Below are 20,448 nucleotides of genomic sequence, written 5' to 3'. Positions count from 1 at the left end.
ATAGGCCTGTGTGAGCCTATACCACAGACCAGGGACTGGCAACTTTGCTCACGGCAAGGGGCCACATTCATTTAATTCTCACTGCCAGAGGGCCAAACTGTAGAACACAAAAACGATTACAGTCAATTTGTTCTCCAATTTAACTCAACATATACCAGTGATCAAATATTATTATGGACATATTTCTGGTTTTCATGATTTCATGGCAGATTTAGTCATGTTTTCTTCATGTTTCCTATTAATTGATATGTAAAAATTGACCTGAGGGGCCACGTTGAGGGTTGATGGGGGCCGCCAGTTGCCCTACCCCTGCCATGGACTGTAAAATCCTAATAATAAATATAAATAAATTAAATAAATAATGATAATAAAATAAATTAAATCCTGGTTGTATATAGTCACATTCTTAGTTTTGATATTTTTAGTGCTTATTTACTTTGTATTTAATATTATATTGTGTTTCGATTTGCTAATATTGTGTTTTTTGCTCATATTGTGTGTTTGGACAACATGTTTGGGATCAATAAAGTAATTATATTCTATTAATCGATACTAATGATTATTTTTTCTCTATTTAATGGATTATTACAACTACGTTTATTTATATTTAAATTAAAATCAAAATTGTAATCAGTCCAAAGGGCAGTGGTAAATGTTAAATTACCTGCTATAATCCAAAAAAAGTAGTTCAGGAAATGTTTTGAGATCACGGAACAGAAAAAAAAAAGAGAGAAATCATCATAATTAATTCAGATATAAAATATCGCGAGAAGTGTGACGTCATCCTTTGGTAAGTCAGCGGCACCGTGGTTTCGACAGGAATCGGGTAACAACCTCCGCCGACCTTCCTTTCATTCCGGTAATCCGTCTGCGTAGGGTGTGCTCCGGAGCTAGTCTCGGCACACATTTTATTATTATGAAACAAACTAAAAGCTAGAGAGCACACGCAGACATATTTTTATAAGAAAAGAAAAAAAAAATCGGTGAAGCAGGATTCTATTTGCCAACCCAAAAGCAAACGCGAAGAAGAAAATCGAACGAAAAGACGGAACGAAGAAGAAGAACGTTAGCACGCCGAGGAGACAGCGTGGTTGAGAAACGTTAGGCAGTTATTCTTGATTAATAACAATTTTTCACTTTCAGGGCTCAGTTATTCCACTGGTAACTGACCGCCCGAACAGTAAGCTCGTATATTTGGTGAAATTTAGCTTACTGGCCGACTGTGAAGGCTGTAAATCGTGGAGTCTGCGAGCCACATCGGGGTAGGCCACGCTCCGACATTTTGCTAATCTAGCTAGCCTGCCCACGTTGCTAACCGCTAAGCTAAGCATCTCTTTACCTGAAGCTTTAGAAGAGAGCCAATTTATTGACTCAAGTCGTGAAGCTTTTATAACCTTAACATTACAACACACATTCTGAGTCCACGCGTCGTCAACACGATGAATCCCAGTGCTCCCAGTTACCCGATGGCGTCCCTCTATGTGGGAGACCTGCACCCTGACGTGACCGAGGCCATGCTGTACGAGAAATTCAGCCCGGCTGGGCCCATCCTGTCCATCAGGGTGTGCAGAGACATGATCACACGCCGGTCTCTCGGCTATGCCTATGTGAACTTCCAGCAGCCTGCAGATGGTAAGTATAGAGACTCCCAACAAAGCTGTGCATCTAACGAGACTAATGCAGCATTCATGACTCCATTTTGACCATGAATCACTCACACCATGTTTCAGTATACACCTACTGCCTTGTTAGAGATGTTGATTGACCAAGGAGGTGGAAATACAACATTTATTTGGCATGAAGTGGCTCAAACAGTCAGTCACTAAATCTGTGATTCAAATCAAATTGGTGTTAAGTCTTCATTTTTCTTCTTCCAGCTGAGAGAGCCCTGGACACCATGAACTTCGATGTGATCAAAGGCCGACCCCTCCGCATCATGTGGTCTCAACGTGACCCCTCCTTGAGGAAGAGTGGAGTCGGCAACATCTTCATCAAGAACCTGGACAAGTCCATCGACAACAAGGCCCTGTACGATACCTTCTCCGCCTTCGGAAACATCCTGTCCTGCAAGGTGAGACGAGCAGCATTCATTTTGGTAGACCTCCTGGAGTTTACAGACTACGACTACTTCTTTGCATCACAACAGATTGCTGTAGGTCATGGGTGTGGCAACTGGCGCCCCCCCCCCCCCCCCCCCATCAACACTCAATGTGGCCCCTCAGGTCAATTTTTACATATCAATTAATTGGAAACATGAAGAGAAACATGACTAAATCTGCCATGAAATCATGAAAACCAGAAATATGTCCATAATAATATTTGATCACTGGTATATGTTGAGTTAAATTTAAGACGTAATCATTTTTGTATCCTACAATTTGGCCCTCTGGCAGTGAGAATTTAATGACCGTGGCCCTTGCTGTGACCAAAGTTGCCCGTCCCTGATCTAGGTTGAACTAACTGTGTGTTTGTGAAGTTTGTTTTTTTTAAAAATGCATGGAGTTTGTTTTTTTGACATGCTGAAATTTCCCCTTTCTAAGGTGGTTTGTGATGAAAATGGCTCAAAGGGTTACGGCTTTGTGCACTTTGAGACCCACGAGGCTGCCGAGCGGGCCATTGAGAAAATGAATGGCATGTTGCTCAATGACAGAAAAGTGTAAGTCCAACTGTAATTGCACTTCTAAGCATAACTGTATCGGGTACAAAGTATTACATGTAAGGTCATTAACTTCATCATAGTAAATGTTTTCATAGTAAGTGAAAAGTCCCAGGGAATTGGGAAAGGTTTTACAGCACAAGTAGGGAACATGCCAATCATAATGAGTTTGTGTGTGTGTGCTTTTCTTTACAAATAACACAATTTAAGCACTAAAAACTACTGAGGTACTCTTTGTATAATGCCCTCCTTGATGCATGGTTTGAAGTAGATCCATTCATGGTTGCAAATTAGTGCCATGGTAAAAAGTTCTGAACTTACAGCAATAATAACATCTGAATAGGTCCCATCTTTGCCTGCAGATGGACCTTGAGCCTTTGAATGAGCTCTAATCAGTAGTGGGTTTAAAGGCAACATGTTTTGTCCTCTAAGTGATTTGTTAAGAGGAGGGAAATATGAATTATTTCAATAAATACATTTGAGGCAACACATTAAAGCTATGTGTAAACAGCACAGTTAAAATGACAAATTTGGTCGTTTTGGAGTGTAGGTATAAAAGACTTAAATTGATGTTTCCCCCCCAACAGATTTGTTGGGCGCTTCAAGTCACGTAAAGAGAGGGAGGCTGAGCTTGGGGCACGAGCAAGAGAATTTACCAATGTTTATATCAAGAACTTTGGGGAGGACATGGATGATGAGAAGCTGCGGGAGATGTTCAACAAATACGGTAAGACTGAAGCCATTTCAGAGTTCAGAAAGTTGAGCCTTTATCAAAATGACCTGGCAGGTTAAATGACAAACTGACTTTTTTTTTTTTTAGGGCCAGCCCTCAGTATCAGAGTCATGACTGATGACGGTGGCAAATCTAAAGGATTTGGCTTCGTCAGCTTTGAGAGACATGAAGATGCACAGAAGGTCAGTATTCCGTCTTTGATTTATCTAAATGATTGATTGGAAAATGAACCTTCCTCATATTATCAATGTACCTGTGATGGTAAAAAATAATATTGACCTCTGTATACCTGGTGGTCTGTATTTCTTATTGCAGGCTGTGGACGATATGAATGGTAAAGAACTGAATGGCAGGCAAGTGTATGTGGGCCGGGCACAGAAGAAGGGAGAGCGTCAGAATGAGCTCAAGCGCAAATTTGAGCAGATGAAACAGGATCGCATGACCAGATACCAGGTTTGTTGGCCATCCACTCATTTGAATATTTTGTCAGCAACATCTTCCTCCCATTGTTCTGAGTTTCACTTTCTGTTATCACCAAAACTCTCTGAAACGTTACGTGAATGACTGGTTCAACGAGACTAACCTGTGGGCCAATTCCTACTAAAATCTGTCAATGACTTTTTCTGTACTGATTGTGGTCAAGATTACCTCCATGTTGAATTTTTACAGATTCATTCTTATTCATCCTGAAAGCCTGCCCAGTTAACATGCATCATATTGAGGATTTAGAATCAGTCTAAATCATCAGTACTTCTTGAGGGGGGGTGACAAAAGTCACAAAGTCAAACCCTTCTTAGGCCTTATGCTCTGTTTTTGTTTTTCCCCCACTGCGGAGCATCAGTACTCTAAGCTGTTGCACCAAGTCAGTCTCAGTTCAGTTTAAACCCAATGAGGTTAAATGTTTCCCACTCTGACACACTGGATAAGCAAAAAAATATCCTGATTCATATAATGCAGCTTTTCTTCAAAGTTTTAAATTGTTTTGCTGTTTGTGTTACAACAAAGCCCACAAAGTTTCTCCTTGTGTGCAAAACACATACTAATAATATCATACTCTTTATACCGGCCTACTCTTGCCCTGAGGTATTCTGAATATGTCACTTAGTCATTTATAAAGCATTTAAGTTCCATGTCCTTTTCTGTACATCAGGGTGTTAACTTGTACGTGAAAAACCTGGACGATGGCCTTGATGATGAACGTCTGCGCAAAGAATTCTCTCCATTTGGAACCATTACAAGTGCAAAGGTAAAGCCATTTTGATTCATTAATGTATGGCTTGATTCCAAATTTAGATTGTCTTCATCAAATTTTATGGTTGTGATGTTGTATTATTTATATATATATTTCAAAAATAATGCTGACTTGTCTCTTCTTCCGTAGGTGATGATGGAAGGTGGCCGCAGCAAAGGCTTTGGCTTTGTGTGCTTCTCTTCCCCAGAGGAGGCCACTAAAGCTGTAACAGAGATGAACGGAAGAATTGTTGCTACAAAGCCACTGTACGTGGCCCTGGCCCAGCGCAAGGAGGAACGCCAGGCCCATCTCACCAACCAGTACATGCAGAGGATGGCCACTGTCCGTGCAGTGCCCAACCCTGTGCTCAACCCTTACCAGCCTGCCCCACCTTCAGGCTATTTCATGGCTGCTATACCTCAGGTATTAAAATTTAATTGTGTAGCCAAGACTTCACTTGAAAGCATGCTGCCTAATAGTATTTAGAGGTGCTGCTGTCATGTGTTTTAGTCACTAGTGTGAGCCACTTCATTTGGTTTTAGGAAAATGTATTATTTAATGATGTTAAAGCACTTTTTTCTTTACGATAGCTGTTAATTTTAAATCTTTGTGGTTGAACTTTTCAGGCCCAAAACAGAGCTGCATACTACTCTGCCAACCAACTGGCCCAGCTCCGCCCAAGCCCCCGTTGGGCCGCTCAAGGAGTGCGTCCTCAGCGTAAGCGAAAACATTTTACTTCATGTGGATATAACATTTTGTGATGTTAAAATTAAAGAACTATATTCAAACCTTTGCACAATAGAATTGTAATGTAAAGTTGTTGTCTCTCTTCTCAGACTTCCAAAACATGCCCAATGCCATGCGCCCATCAGCTCCAAGGCCCCAGGCCTTCAACACCATCCGTCCCACTGCAACCGCCAACACCCAGGTCCCACGCATGATGGCTTCCCAGCGTATGCGTAAGTATTTCCTGTAAAAATTCAGAATGTGCTGTTGATAAATCAAATATCACTGCCTGGTTAATATTAGATGCAGTCTGTATGATGTGCCATGTTCATCTTTCTTACTGCAGCGACCCAGGCACTCAGCCAGCGCCCCACTGGTGCTTCAGCCAATGCTGCCCCAGTTCGTGCCATGCCCCAGTACAAGTATGCTGCTGGTGTGCGCAACCCTCAGCAGCACATGGCCTCCCAGCCACAGGTCACCATGCAGCAGGTACATTTCTCCTTACTTACATCATCTCCGTATCAGGCGCCATTCATTAACAGTTTTCCCAGAATTTCAAACATGTGAGGATCTTAACTTGTTGACTAAAGTAGTTGATTCCTTAAATGCCCTGTACCCCCACAAAAAGACCTCAATGTCAATAAGCATGATTTGAGAATCAATAATTTCCATCTTTGTATCCCAGACTGCTCATTCATACGTTGTGTAACTATAGATTGTAACAGCTACTCATAAGTTGTTGGGGTTTTTTTTGCTGTAGATACTTTTTAAAGTTGTTTAAAATGTTTTTTCCTCTCTGGTTTCTAATCTTATTTATTGATTTTATTTAATTTTCCTCAGCCTGCTGTCCATGTCCAAGGACAGGAGCCCCTGACTGCCTCCATGCTGGCTGCTGCTCCTCCTCAAGAACAAAAGCAGATGCTGGGTTAGTAACATCCTCTGCTCTGATTTACAATGAACAAATTAAACAAAATGTTATGGCTAACCAGTGTAATTGAAATTACATATTTTACACCTCATGTTTGTCGTAGAACATTTCAAATAGTTCATCCCTGTTCTTTCTTATCAGGTGAGCGTCTGTTCCCACTGATCCAGAACATGCACCCAAGCCTTGCAGGCAAGATCACAGGTATGCTGCTGGAGATTGACAACTCAGAGCTTCTCCATATGTTGGAGTCCCCTGAGTCCCTGCGCTCAAAGGTCAGTTTTTGTTCATTTTATTTGCCATGTTTAAAAGTGTGCTGTTGGCAATATGATTCTAGAAGCAATCTGGGTCAGCAGTGTTTTTTTTTTTTCTTAAATTCCTTTTGTTTTTTCTAGGTGGATGAGGCTGTTGCTGTGCTTCAGGCCCACCAGGCCAAGGAGGCTGCTCAGAAGTCCACAACCCCCGCTGGTGTTCCCAGTGTCTAAGGTGTGTATTAGTGGAGGGATTGTCATTGTAAAGCACAACATTTTACAGAAGTGACAGTCAACATAGGTTAATGAACTACATTGTTTTGTCTTTTCTTACAGTTTGAGCGTTTTGAAACCTGCTTCACCGATGGAAAAAAGAAAAAAAATTAAACATTGAAAAACCTAAAACTCTGAAAACATCGCAAAATGATAAATCATTTCTTAAAAAAAGAAGAAAACAATTGACTCTGCCGGGTCTAGGGATGGTTTGACTGGACCTTGTTCATAAATAAAAAATTTGTTGAAAAAAAAAAAGCAAAATAGAAAAAATCGACATTATAAATTTGAATGCATTCCTGTTTTATGTCATTTTACTGTGTCAGTGCTCAGATTACCAGACAATGTTCAGGAAGGTGATCACTGAGCATTTTGAAAGGTGATTTGTATTGTAAACTGCTGGCTGTAATAAATTGTCATTCAAAATGTCTGCATCAGTTTTATTTATTTTTCCTGTCCCTGTGGCTCTACATTCCTGTTAAGGACTGTTGTTGTTTAAGTAGTGCATGTGTGATTGATCAGTCTTTGTTCAATGAGTGTCTCTGACCCACAGTGACTGGACACATGCTTATCAGAGAGGTTATGTTTCCGGTCTCCTGTTGGTATTTATTTCATGTGCTTAAACGTACTGATGCTTTTTACTTCCATCGATTAGCTAATTTTAAACTCCTGGCAACATGTTGACAAAGATTCTGTGAAAATTATCTTTAAAAATGCTTGAAAGGAGTCTTGGCAACTATTAAGGAACATTAGAGCAACTCAGAGCGTAGAAGGGACAGAAACTTTTTAATCAGGTGTGGTCTGTCCCCTATCTTTGGTGATAATTAGCATAGAAGGACAATTAAATGTCTTGTCAGACATTGTGTTAATCACACAACTCGCATGAAATGAATGTCACTGAATGAATTGAAAGCTGAATGTATGTAGCCTACAAAATGTGAGTAATTGTTTTTCTGATTTGGCGTTTGCAAGACAGACTTAAGTTATATTATGATCAAAATAAGGCGGCAAAGTATTTCCAAAGTTGGAAAAAATATTTAGAATATAATAAAACAACCGTTGTGTTTCAGAAAAAGGTAATCTAGTTTTCTAATGGTATGTGTATTATGGTTTGAGAGCATTACATTGATCCTCTTGTTGAAGAAGACAGCACTACATCCTAATCTGACTATTCTCTGCCCTCTGAAGTTGATCCAATCAATTCTACAATTCACTTAGCAGACAAGTCAACAATCAAGTGACCTTCCTTTTGAAGACAGATGGTCTGCGGAGCTTATCACTGAAATGTTGAAGTGATCAGTGCTGCTTTTGTTGTCATATTCATATTTAGTTGATAGACATCCCTGGTAAGAGGATTTTGTGAACCCTCATTGGTGACAAGGAATAGACAACTATTGAATGCAAACAGTTACTAAAATATGTCATTGCTCAAACTGAATGTATATTATTTATGGGTAAAGTTACAGTAACTTGCAACCGAACAGAATAATGTAAACTGTAAGATTGGATGCATTTACCCTCAGAAGAGCAGATCCCAAATGATTTTTGGTACCAGCTGGGTGAGCAATGACCTTCATAGAGCAGGGTGACTATTTCTCGGTAATATATTTTTTACCAGAGAAAGAGATCTTAGCAAGGAATAGTTCATCATGGCGCTCTTTGTTTTACAAAGCTGAACTTTGTTTTGTATGAATTATCATTCATTTCAGTTCACCAAATCGTACCTGAAATTGCTTCTAAGTTGATGGTCCTTGGTTAAACAAACTAGAGAATACCAAAATAAATCATTTATCCATTTTATTTTTCGTTTCTTGTGTTAAGGGTTGCCTTCTATTTTTTTATTTTACACAGGTAAAAACAGGAAGTTGATAATGGACACAGGACAGAAAGCTATAGTTGAAATCAATCTCAACTATATTACACATTATATACTTTTGATCGTAAATACATATATACAAATAATATACTGTACACAGTAGCAGCAATAGACATGTCTAAATAAAATATACCGGTACAGATTTATAATAAAATAGCAGCATCAATAAGAAAAAGGTAGCAGCAGTTCTGTTTTGTATTTGTCCTTTGTGTTTATAAATAATGAATAATGCAAGCTGTTAGGATTGTGTTGTGTTCAGAATGGACAGTTTTTAACTAGGAAAACGTCCTGGTCGGTTTTGGGCAACAACTCGACATCTATCGCTTTTCATTATAACCTCTAGGCCTTGTCCATTCAGCATCACAAAGGGTTTAAATGTCACCAAATGTACAGACAACAGTGGGCCCTGTAGTCCCAAAGAGTTGGGACCTGAGGGGCTCCGTAGCCTACAATAGGCCAGAAGAAATAACTTTGTCAAAAGCTTAAGTACTGAGGTCTTTTGTAAGGGTCAAACTAGAGGTTGCAGGGCGTTGGCTCGTCTGTTTACAAAACAAAAACAATCATTGACAAAGCCTGAGTAGATTTGTATTGATATCTTGCAACCTTTTCTAAGCTTCAGTCACTCTATTGATCAATCAAGCAATGGGACTTTGAGTAGCACGTTTCATCAGGGTAAGGGCTGCTCAAAGATAGATTATGGGGTAGTTGAAAGCGTTTTGTCGCACTGCCGACAAGAGATATGACTGTCTAGCCCAGGGATTGGCAACTGGCGGCCCGGGGGCCACATGCGGCCCCCATCAACCCTCAACGTGGCCCTCAGGACAATTTTTATATATCAATTAATTGGAAACATGAAGAAAACATGACAAAATCTGACATGAAATCATGAAAACTGCCATGAAATCATGAAAACCAGAGTTAAATTTGAGACATAATTGACTGTAATTGTTTATGTATACTACAATTTGGCCACCGGGCAGTGAGAATTTAATAAATGTGGCCCTTGCTGTGACCAAAGTTGCACATCCCTGGTCTAGCCATACCTCTCTTACTTATTTTAACCTACAAGCTTTTCCTTATTTGTTTGAAATTCAAAAGGCCATGTGACAAGACAAGAGTAGACAACATTATTATGATAGGCCTAATGATATTGTGTTGAACATTATGGACAATAACATGCATCCCTTACACAATCTTGTGTGTGAACAAATGAGTGTTTTTAGTGGGAGGCTACAGCAGCTAAACTGCAAAAAGGACAGATTTAAAAACACTTTTTTACCCACTGCAATTGCACTTTATAACGACTCTCATTTAAGTAAGGACAGAAGACATTTAAACTTTTAAACTTTAGCCTGAGTTGCATATATCGTATATCAAACTGTATTGTGGGCTCAGGTTTTTTTGTATGGGTGGGATATGTATGTATATATGTGTTGTGTTGTGTGTTTGTATGTATGCTGGCTGCTGGAACACCTAAATTTCCCTGCTGGGATGAATAAAGTATATCTTATCTTATCTTATCTTAATAAACTGAATGTGTTTCTAAAAATTTAAATTAGATCAACACTGCAAAACAACATAATTGGGCCAACAATAAAATATAAACATTGAATAACACGTTTAAAATTACATTCTCAACTAAAAAGATTAGCATAGGTAAATTCAACGGGGGTTAGCTGCGCCTTTATGAGTCCATCTCAGAAAGTACTTTTCCCAAAAGCGGACCCATGTCAACAGGGATCAGTCTATAGTGGAAGTGCAACATCTGTTGTCTTTTTTCCAACGTCTTCAGAGTTTCCCCAGTCTTGTGCATTAGTGTCAGGGAGGGTGAATTTATAAAAAGACACACAGGGACGGTGCTGTGTCTGTTTACAGTCGCCTGCCCTTGGCTCCTTTCGCAAAGCTTTACTTTTAGCCTTTGAAAGTTTACTCGAAATCTCGCGATATGATTTGAATAGAACGAGAACAGCGAACAACAGAGCGAGCACTATGCAGGCTGTTGTCGTTCGAACCGGAGCGGAAAGGTGGGACCGAATACGGAGGAAAAGAAGTGCAAGCAGCGGCACCGGGGCCATTCGTTAATCAACTTGAAATCATCTCGGGGAGTCAGGACCATTCTTTTCGTCTCTTTTTTAACTGTCTGTAGCAGTAACTGTCACCGGCAACAGACGGTATGTATGTCATCATTACGAGCTAACCTTTGCTAGCCAGCTGCTAACAGCTCGCTGTGTTTTGGCTGTAAGCTAGCGACCGTCAAGTGAGGCGAGATGAAACCAAATGAAACAGTTGTAGAGGCTCCCAGATTCATGTTTCCACAACGTTATGGCTCTTATTTCCTAGCTCAGCTCTAAAGGTGACGGTCAGGATCTGTAATGAGACAGAAACGGACATTTAACATCATGTAACTCTGCAGCTAATCTAACGATGTTTAGAAGTCGTGTCGTCAACCTACTTTGTTATTTGTTTTTGGAATCTCATGCATTCACTTCTGATGTGATTACTAATGGATAGGCCTTACTTTATAGCTTTTATATATATATATACTAGATTGTCTTTTACCATAGTGCAGAACTGCACCAGTTTGTTCAACTTGGGCTGCAGGAGGGATCAGATTAAGATAAGATAAAGATAAGATAAGATAAGATAAGATAAGATATACTTTATTCATCCCAGCAGGGACATGTAGGTGTTCCTGCAGCCAGCATACATACAAACACACAACACAACACATATATACATACATATCCCACCCATACAAAAAAACATGAGCCCACAATACAGTTTGATATACGATATATGCAACTCAGGCTAAAGTTTAAAAGTTTAAATGATAATGAGGAGCAAGAGGAAAAGTTGTATTCCCTCAGACTGTCTGTAAAACATCTTCATTACAATCTTTGATGCTGCTTTTATGTCATTTCAAGATGAATAATAATCCCACCACTCAGTTACAATATTAAATACACATTTTAATAACGACTAGACATGTTACTTTTAATTAGAAACTGGTAATATTACATTTTAGGTACCAAAGATCCTCTGTGGTCCTTTGTATTGTGTCAACCTGGATATATAATTATTATTTAAACAGTATTCAAACTCTTTCCAAACATTCACAGAGGGCCGGGCGATATGGACCAAAACTCGTATCTCGATATTGTTTAGCTGAATGCCGATACTCGATATACCGGTATATAAATAAACTACCTGTTTGTGAATTTAAAAAGCAATATTATAAAATAACAATGTTCCTTAAATACAATAAAAGAGGGCGAGGAGGAGCAGGGTTAAGAGGGACAGACAGTCAGACATCATCAGTGAGATGAGAAAAAGGCGACCTGGCACCTCTGTAACGTTATTTTAATGAAACATAAACTATATCGATATTAACGATATTGTCTTACCCTATATCTTGTTTGAAAATATATCGATATATCTTAAAAACTCGATATATTTCCCAGCCCTACATTCACCTACAAATAATAATTACCAATTATTGCCAATAACTGTCCTTGGTCTAAATCTGCAAAAAAGTTGCATTGCATCTTATTGGTGTGCAGGTTATATGGCATAGTATTGAATACATTTACACTTTGCAGCAGAGAAATGTTGTCTTTCTTCATGATATGACACTACGGTTGTTGCTTAGCTGAAGTAAACTGATCATCATTTCAACTACTATAGCACATCATTGTCATTTTGTGGCATAGTAGTACAGAAAATTATGCAGCAATAAGTTATCATGGTTTGTGGAAATCTTAGCTCAGTCCAGGCACTTCATGGCTATGTTTGGGGAAATTTCTTTGTTAAAACAGCTGAAAAACAGAAGTATAATAAGTAAAGTTAGCAAAAAGTTAAACAAAAAAAAACAACATGGGTGGAAAACCCTACGTATAAACTCTAAATACATGACCCTTCTTAAATTATGTTTGGTTAAATGTCATGTATTCTCTTACTTATAGGAACATTTGTTTACGTACAGACTTCATGCTTCCCTTCATTTCTCTTGTCCACACACGCTGCAGCCCGCAGCCTCACTCAGCGGCACTTCAGCTGTACACTGCTCTGTTGGTGGCATTCATCAACAGTATTTGTAGTACTTTGTATTTGTAGTTACTTACTGTCATAACTTTCGATCAACTGGACGTCCATTTTTTCTCTATCAAAATAAAAGTCAATATAGGTTATACAAAATAAAAGCGCAGCGAAGAACTGTTTTTTTGAGAGAATCTCTTATCTGAATTCTTAACTTTAACTGTATAATGCCTACTTATAAAAGCTGTCATATTAAGCTTAAATATAAAGTACTATTCAATAAAAATACCTTTTTAGATGAGGATGAATACTGAAAACTAGCTCTTTCTCCTTGACATTCACTTCTTACACTTTTGATTGAGGATGGATATTGTGTAACAGTCGGTGTATTAAGAGAGCTGCCGCAAGGTCATGTTTGGTCAATTGTTCGGGGCTAGTGTGGGCTTAAAAAGCCAGGGAAGATTTTTTTGTCCCAGTCCAACCCTCATGATATAATATGTATCACGATACAGAGGCCAGGCCACTATACGATACATTAGGGGGTGTAACGGTACACAAACATTTCCGTTCGGTACGGTTCTCAGTTTTCAAGCTTTGGTTCGGTACATTTTCGGTACAGTAAAGGGACCTGATGCAACACTTTTTTTTTTCTTTTCTTTATTAGGAACATTTAGAATTTCCCTTTTACACATTGGGCTAAGTGCAGCATCGACAGCTCAGACTTGTACACCTGCTCAGGTAACTTTTTAATAACATTTTAAATTAAACATTGTATAAAAAAAAAAATAAACTTATGCTGCATCCTTCAACCAAAAGAGTCTCCAATAAATAAAAGATATGAATGAAATAAAGTATTTTAGAATGAAATGAAGTTATTAATATAGCCTATATGTAAAAATATTTATTTTTAATTACAGTGACACCTTTTAGTTTGTGAAGGCAACAGTTTTTTGAATGCCCTTTGAGCACATAATAAACCTAATCACATCTGGGATAGTATAGTTTCATCACAGAACTATTAATATTTCCCTCTGTCGATATAAGAACTTCAATGGCATTTGTTATGGCTTTGACCCGTTTAGCAAAAGACTTTGTTTTTTTTCCTAGTTGCAGTGATGTTTACGTTCGCGTGGTGCCTTTTCAAGTGCTTTAATAAGTTGGACATTTTGCCTACGACGTACCTGATGTCCGCTGAACAACGACGGCACACTACTCTCGTCTTGTCAACGTTTCTATGTCCATTATTGTGGGAATGGGGAGGGAGGGTGTTCATTCTATCATGCTTCAGGTTATTCTCCCACACAGACGCGTCTCCCCCTCCCCTTTCATCGCTGAAAATGAAAACGAAACTGAAGAGTTAGTCCGAAAAAAGAACTCCATCCCGGTTATATGCAGCTGTCCAAACTGTCAGGGCTCGAGGAACTAGTAGTCTGCACAGTCTGCACAGTTTGCACAGTTTATGTTTTGACTTTTTTTACAAGTTACTAAGTAAAAGTTGTGTCCCATACCAGCGGCTGCAGCCTTCCTCCACACTGAGGTGTGCTTCAGCTTTGCGGGAACACAGATTAAAGCAGTTTTGTTCCGCGCGTACTCAGATCGGTCCGCGCCTGGTACCGAAATGATCCGGTCCGAGTACGTGTACCTTTACACCCCTACAATACATATAGTGATATACATTAATTTTGGATAATGACCTTGTCCTACACAGAATTCACTTTAACAGCTGTGTTTTAGAATAACGGCAAATACTTAATTTTAAGGATATATTTGCACAAGATTTGAAAATGGATTGTGTTTTTATTTGCAAGTTGCCCACCATGTGAACTTCTTCAACTATGGGCAAGGCTATCTTTGTTGCTGACTAGGTGCAGTGATGTCAGCTGTTCTGCACATTTCTTGTGCATCTTTTCCACTCTTGTTGCTATTGGTAGCTGCGATAGTAACTTGTGTTCCGGCTTGACAAATGCCATCGTGGACACTTTCTTCTTACACAAGACTCAATGAGAGCCTGTCACTGTTATTTAATAATTAGCTTGTCTCTATATAAGGCTAATCTTCTCTGCTCAACACACCGGAAACACCGGAAGTCACACACACACACAACAGGCAAAAAAACCTGTTTTTACAGCATAAATGTTTACAGCCTGGTACAATAAAACAAAATAGGTCTGATTAGTTATTGTCATCACTGGCACACACTGTACAGGGGGTGAATTATTTTTAAACAGTTCTGTTTTAATTTTGAATAGGATACGTGTTCACCATAATTAGATGCATAGCTGACATGATTGACAGGTGGATGCAGTGTAACGGTTCGTCAAGATTTCATTTTAAAAAAATGTACTGTCACTGCTTCGGCTCCATCCTCCTGAGTGCTTTGCTTTTTCTGCTAAACAGAAATGCCAGGATGCTTACCTCATTTCCTCTCCTCAAGTGAAGTGAGGTAGGATAGGAAAATGGGAAGTCTTGGAGGAGGGGTCAGCCGGAAACTGTACTGGCTTTGTTTGGGTTGGGAACTTTAGTTTTTCTTCTCTCTGTCGACCTGCTTTGCCTGTCTTTGTGCATTAAACAATGTCACTGTTCATCTTGCCCTTTCTCTGCATCATTATTTTACACCTTTTATTTGTTATTATCAAAGTTGTATTCTCCACTTCTAGTTGATTAATCACACTTTTTAATGTTTTTACTAAAGGCACTAGTACAAGGCCCTGTCATTTAAATACAGCCACTAACCACACCCTCAGTTTTAAGGTTGAATCACACTTTGTTAAGTAGGGAGAGGCAATGTTTGACTTTCATCCAACATCACTCAATAGTTGCTCAGCTTGCTGGTCAGGAGGTTGCTCTATATCTGTTCATGATGCTGTAGAAGCTTTGCTAATGCATTGACTGTCCCAGCCCAATAGAAGCCCAGGAATGTGCATAGAGGCAGCATTACACAAGGGACAGACAAGCCAGGAATGCTGCTACAGTGATACTGACTGGCTAAGGACAGTGGCTGACTGCTGCATGTTTGAATGTTCAAATTTGTCTGTTGGTTTGAAGCTGCGCCTTTCGTTGTGTCTGCTGTACAAGGCATATGTACATGTTCACCCCCGTCCCAAAAACAATAAAGAGACCTAAATGCATCCCTCGCTCGCTTCCTCATGTTTATCTCTTAATCTCAATTTGCATCCACACATCCCTGGATGTTCTTTTTCAATGTTTCAACAATCTGATATGGGATATGGCTCATTTCCACATTGTTTTGGTGCATGACTACTGTGCCAGGCATCAACTGAATGTGTATTCTGGGTGGTTTCCTTTGCCCCACACACATGTAACCCCCCTATCCCCCCACCACCAACACAACAGCACACTGCATTCCACTATAGTAACATAGGTCACAATTTAGACTGCTGGTTAAATTTAGAGTCCCAGGTCTAATAATTAACTGAGAGGGCTGAAGGGCATTCTTTTGCACTGCTTAGTCACCCAGGGTGGTACTCGTCTCAGTTGGACTACAGATTTACCTTCCTTGCCCTATAGAAAGAAAAGGCTTTGTTATGGAGAAGTTTGCCCTTCAAGGTACACCTTAAGAGGTCTTTAAAGGCTAACGTAAATCTGACAGATGACAGGTTGAACACTGGAAATCATTTTTGTTGGAGAAAGCAGGAGAGTGTAGTAAAAGGAGGTCAAGAGAATACTGGTAACACAGGAAAGCATTGCTGTCCAAATAGTTGCTTTAACTTGGTTTATTTGGTTTTCAAGATAACTAGCGATTATACAGTGATTGTATTTGTAAGTTGTTTGGTTGGAATACACGACAACACGAAATAAAACCAAAAAGAGTATAAAAATCCCACCATGAATGCCAACAACCTTTTCCCAGGCTCTTGGATCACTGGAATGTAACATGTCCCAACCCGCAGCCAACAAAGATAGAAATAAGAAATATGAATAAATAAGCATAACTCTCAAATGGCAGCGAAAAACACACAAACATTAAACATTAAAGAATGGGATCTTCATTGTTCCAAATGTTGTATATAGACCAAATTAAGAGTGTTTTTCCCTTTGTGCAAAGTCTTAAACATTTAGCCATTCTTCTCAAGAAATGTCTCACTTAATGTAATATACCTTCCACAAACAAGGAGAAAAAAATCCCACTATGTCCTTGTTCTGAATATAAAGTGAAAGTTATATTCTCCCAGCCTGCAGCAGGTCAACTGAGGTCACCACTGAATCTTTTCTCTGCCTGGAATGCCTAATGAACTCTGCCCCCAAGGCAACGTCTGGCTTCCTTTCTCAGTTTGATAATCTTTTGCTTAAACTCAGAAATTGTTGTTGAATCGTTTCTTAATTTTCCCATATTACTCATTCACGCAAAATGACAATTTTTGCGTCATCGGAGGCTCCTTGTCAGACTTAAAAATACATAGATTTCCCGTCTCAGGGGAAAATGAGGGCGGGATGCACGACTGTTCAAAAATACTACCAAGTTTCTAATGATACAAAGCTTAATGCAAATGGGTGAATTATCCCTTTAAGAAGCAACTATAAGAGAATGTAATTATGTGCTGCAGGATGAGCTTAGCATTTTATTTTTTATTTTTGTCTAACAAACATGTAACACATCCATTGGGAAAATATACAGTCCAGAGGGTGCTAACATGACCATTGCATGCATTCTTGACCTCAGCTGTTAAAGACAGTAGGCTAATGAGTATAACACAGAGTAAGGTCTTTTACCTGCTCTTTTGCAAGATAATAAAACAAACCTCTTTTGCAGAGTGTCTTGAGATAAAATTTGTTATGACTTGGTGGTTTCGTAGGTGTTTGAATATTAGATTTTTGAAATTTGTCTAAAGTTGTTTTGTTGAAAAAGTGACAGTCCTAGTGTATACTGGTATAAGGACAGTGGTCCGGTTAGTTGGCCCTAATTGAGATATAACTGTAGCTCTTCTTAACTGTGCATGTAAATGTACTGAGAGAAGCTTTCTAAATTTGTGGTTGTGGATGCTTGTGGAAGTCAGTGGACAAAGGCTCTACTTCAGTTTGTGAAATGAGAAAAGGCTTTCCAGCTGACAACAGCCTGCATCCAATGAGTGCATAGGTGTTTTATTATGTGAATGGGATTTAGTCAGGACCTTCAGATGAGACAGATGGCACAGTCTACCTGCATCATCATCTCCTTATCACATACAGAACTATCTGCTTTGTGGCGATTGACCTGAACAGTCACTCCTTGGCACATTTTGGATACCGTCTTTGCATCCTCTTTTCATTCATCAAACTGCACACTCCTATGTATCATTCAAAGTAAAATACACTCAACAGCAGTACCTTTGGACTGCAGTCTGTCTTTTGGAAGAGTGCTGAAGGAAAAAGCTGAAGGGGATTTCCACTTATTTTCTGTTACGCTCTTCTGCTTTTTTTTCTTCTTTTCTTTCCATGGCTTTCTGTTAAAAATATTTATGACTATGAGAAACTATAACTTTTGTGCTGGAAGTTTGTTTTTAAAGCCAGCTGACACTCAGGTCACCCCTGCCCAGCACATCTTGAGGGTAATGTTTTCAGTCCTGCCTCAAAAAAAGAGCAGTCAAAGCTGAGGTACAGGGGGCAATCACTATCTTCTGAGTATTATTTGTTGGTGTTTGTATTTGTGAGAAGGGGAAGGAGAGGGTGATGATTTGGGTTGGAGGTAGTAAGAGTACAGCAACCCTTAGCAGAGAGGCTTAGTGCTGCTTGTGTCAGTGGTTTGGTTACCGCTGTAGAGCTTCGCTGCCTTTGATCTTGCATAGCATTGCAGAATGACAGTGTGGTTTTATTGAAGTTGCAGTAAGTGCTTACAGAATATGCACAATTTGCAGTGTGAGTGTGCTCTTCAGGCCCCTACAGCTTGCATGGCTAGTTTATGGGTGTGTGTGTGTGTGTCCCTCGGCATTAACCTGTGTATGTTTGCACAAACAGATTTATTGTCCTGTAACCAAAGACCTGGATAAATACACTGGTTCACATTTGGGGATGGTCACCAAGAGAGTAAGCTGGAGCTGGTAGCAACTCTCTCCTAAAATAACACATACTCTTTCTTTACCGCCTCAATCAACCTTCCCATAAACACAAAGTAAAGCGTTAAGATGCAGTTAGAAAAACTGTTTGGCTTTCAACCAACACTTTTGCAATATTGCTAACTTTATAGAGGTCAACCAGAAGAAGATCATGTAGTGTCAAAAGAGTTTTTAGGGGGACTTCAGGCACCAACATTTTCTTTTCCTGCATTTTGATCAATTTGTATGCATCAATGTGTGTCTTCACAGCACAACTTTTTGTTTATGATTGGCATTCAACAATTCTCAATATAATTTTTGAACTGTTTGGTACAACATCCTTGGTTCAATTCACGCTTTTCAATTACATTTTTTTTGTTTTCGTACAAATAGCTCAAATGCATTATATTTCTTTTCAAATTGGCCCTGTTGTGTGTGCCTGTGAGTCCAATGCACTGGGATAAGGAAACTCCTACCCCAGAGTTAATATCCAATCACTGTGCTAAAGTTGGTGGACGCTGACAACACTGGTGTCAGATTTCACCCATTCCTGTCACACAGCGAGCAGTGAGGAGAGGCAGCAGTATGAGGTAGCGCCGCTGTCTTTAAAGTCAGGGATGTGGGGACATTTCGGTTTCACGTTAAGTATAATGACAAGGAAGATCAAAATTTCGCCTATTGAAATGGAAACTAAGAGATTGTCTAAGTTTTCATCAACAGAGTGCAGCAGGCAGTAACGACCAACATAAAGGTACTGATTGTTGCCACACAGACACCAGCTGTTACCTGCATGAGGTCAGACAGGGTGAGAGCGAACAGAGAAAAGACAAAGCAGTATTTAACAAAGGTACCGTACACAATAAAATACCAACACTTTACGACCCGTTTCTGTGTGATTTTCAGTGCAAACAAACCATGCACACAATTTATGAAACTGTGCAAACAGTTTCCAAAACTTTTCATAGGCTACAGTTTATAAATCTGTGCAAACAGTTAAATGGACTTAGACTTGTAGAGCACTTTTCTAGTCTTCTGACTACTCAAAGTGCTTTTACACCGCGTGTCACACCTACCCATCACATCCATTCAAACACTGATGGCAGAGGTTGCTATGTACCATGTCAGTTAAGGAAACCATGGCCACATGTTTCAAATACAGTATGTGCAGTATGACTCCATCCACAGCAGGTTATCATGTGTGGGGAGGATTGTTATGAAGAATGCTCCATAACAGAGAGAGTAGAATCACATCATCAGCAAACAGTTGCAGTAAAAGTTTTGTATGTCACACGTTAAACTTGTACTTTATTTTTATGATATTGATTATAAAGGTTTAAAAAAAAATGCTGAAGTCATATTGGTACGAGATATTTAAAATATTCAAATTGAAACGTAAAACGACCACTGACTACATCAGGTACAGTGTTTCCCCTACCATTATATTGGGGGGGTCAATTAAAAGATTAAAGATTTTTTGGGGGCTTTTTGTGCCTTTTATTGTAGAGATAGGATAGTGGATAGAGTCGGAAATCAGGGAAAGAAGTCATTTAAGGATACCTTTCCAATAGAAAAGGACAGCTGTCATTAAAAGTAACGCATGAGCACCAAGATTACTTCAAGTCGCCGTGTCGGCATGTCGACTTGTCCCCACCCCCCCAACGCTGTAAACCTGAGGTATGACTTTTTATAAAAAAAAACAGTTTTCAACACAAT

At 39.3% G+C, this 20,448-nt stretch overlaps 1 protein-coding gene across 1 annotated transcript; it reads left to right on the top strand.

The window, feature by feature from the left end:
- The first annotated feature begins 837 nt into the window (after nucleotides 1-837).
- Nucleotides 838-7,221, top strand: LOC109987428 (polyadenylate-binding protein 1A). Its single transcript, XM_020638503.3, has 15 exons — nucleotides 838-1,632; nucleotides 1,878-2,071; nucleotides 2,541-2,656; nucleotides 3,244-3,383; nucleotides 3,477-3,571; nucleotides 3,705-3,842; nucleotides 4,540-4,635; nucleotides 4,771-5,043; nucleotides 5,247-5,337; nucleotides 5,457-5,579; nucleotides 5,693-5,835; nucleotides 6,187-6,271; nucleotides 6,416-6,546; nucleotides 6,667-6,757; nucleotides 6,859-7,221. The coding sequence occupies exons 1-14, from the start codon at nucleotides 1,440-1,442 to the stop codon at nucleotides 6,754-6,756; spliced, it is 1,908 nt and encodes a 635-aa protein (XP_020494159.1). The 5' UTR covers nucleotides 838-1,439; the 3' UTR covers nucleotide 6,757; nucleotides 6,859-7,221.
- The last annotated feature ends 13,227 nt before the right edge of the window (nucleotides 7,222-20,448 follow it).

Source organism: Labrus bergylta, chromosome 8, assembly GCF_963930695.1.
Source record: "Labrus bergylta chromosome 8, fLabBer1.1, whole genome shotgun sequence".
Classification (NCBI taxonomy): Eukaryota; Metazoa; Chordata; class Actinopteri; order Labriformes; family Labridae; genus Labrus; species Labrus bergylta.
The sequence above is the reverse complement of the archived record's forward strand: the minus strand, read 5'-3'. Positions and strand labels throughout refer to the sequence as shown.

Bases quoted from the DNA above. Each gene is read 5' to 3' on its own strand.
- LOC109987428 (XM_020638503.3), top strand. From the start codon at position 1,440: ATGAATCCCAGTGCTCCCAGTTACCCGATGGCGTCCCTCTATGTGGGA. The intron at 3,843-4,539 runs GTTTGTTGGCCA...TCTGTACATCAG, and splicing joins ATCGCATGACCAGATACCAG to GGTGTTAACTTGTACGTGAA. The intron at 5,338-5,456 runs GTAAGCGAAAAC...CTCTCTTCTCAG, and splicing joins TCAAGGAGTGCGTCCTCAGC to ACTTCCAAAACATGCCCAAT.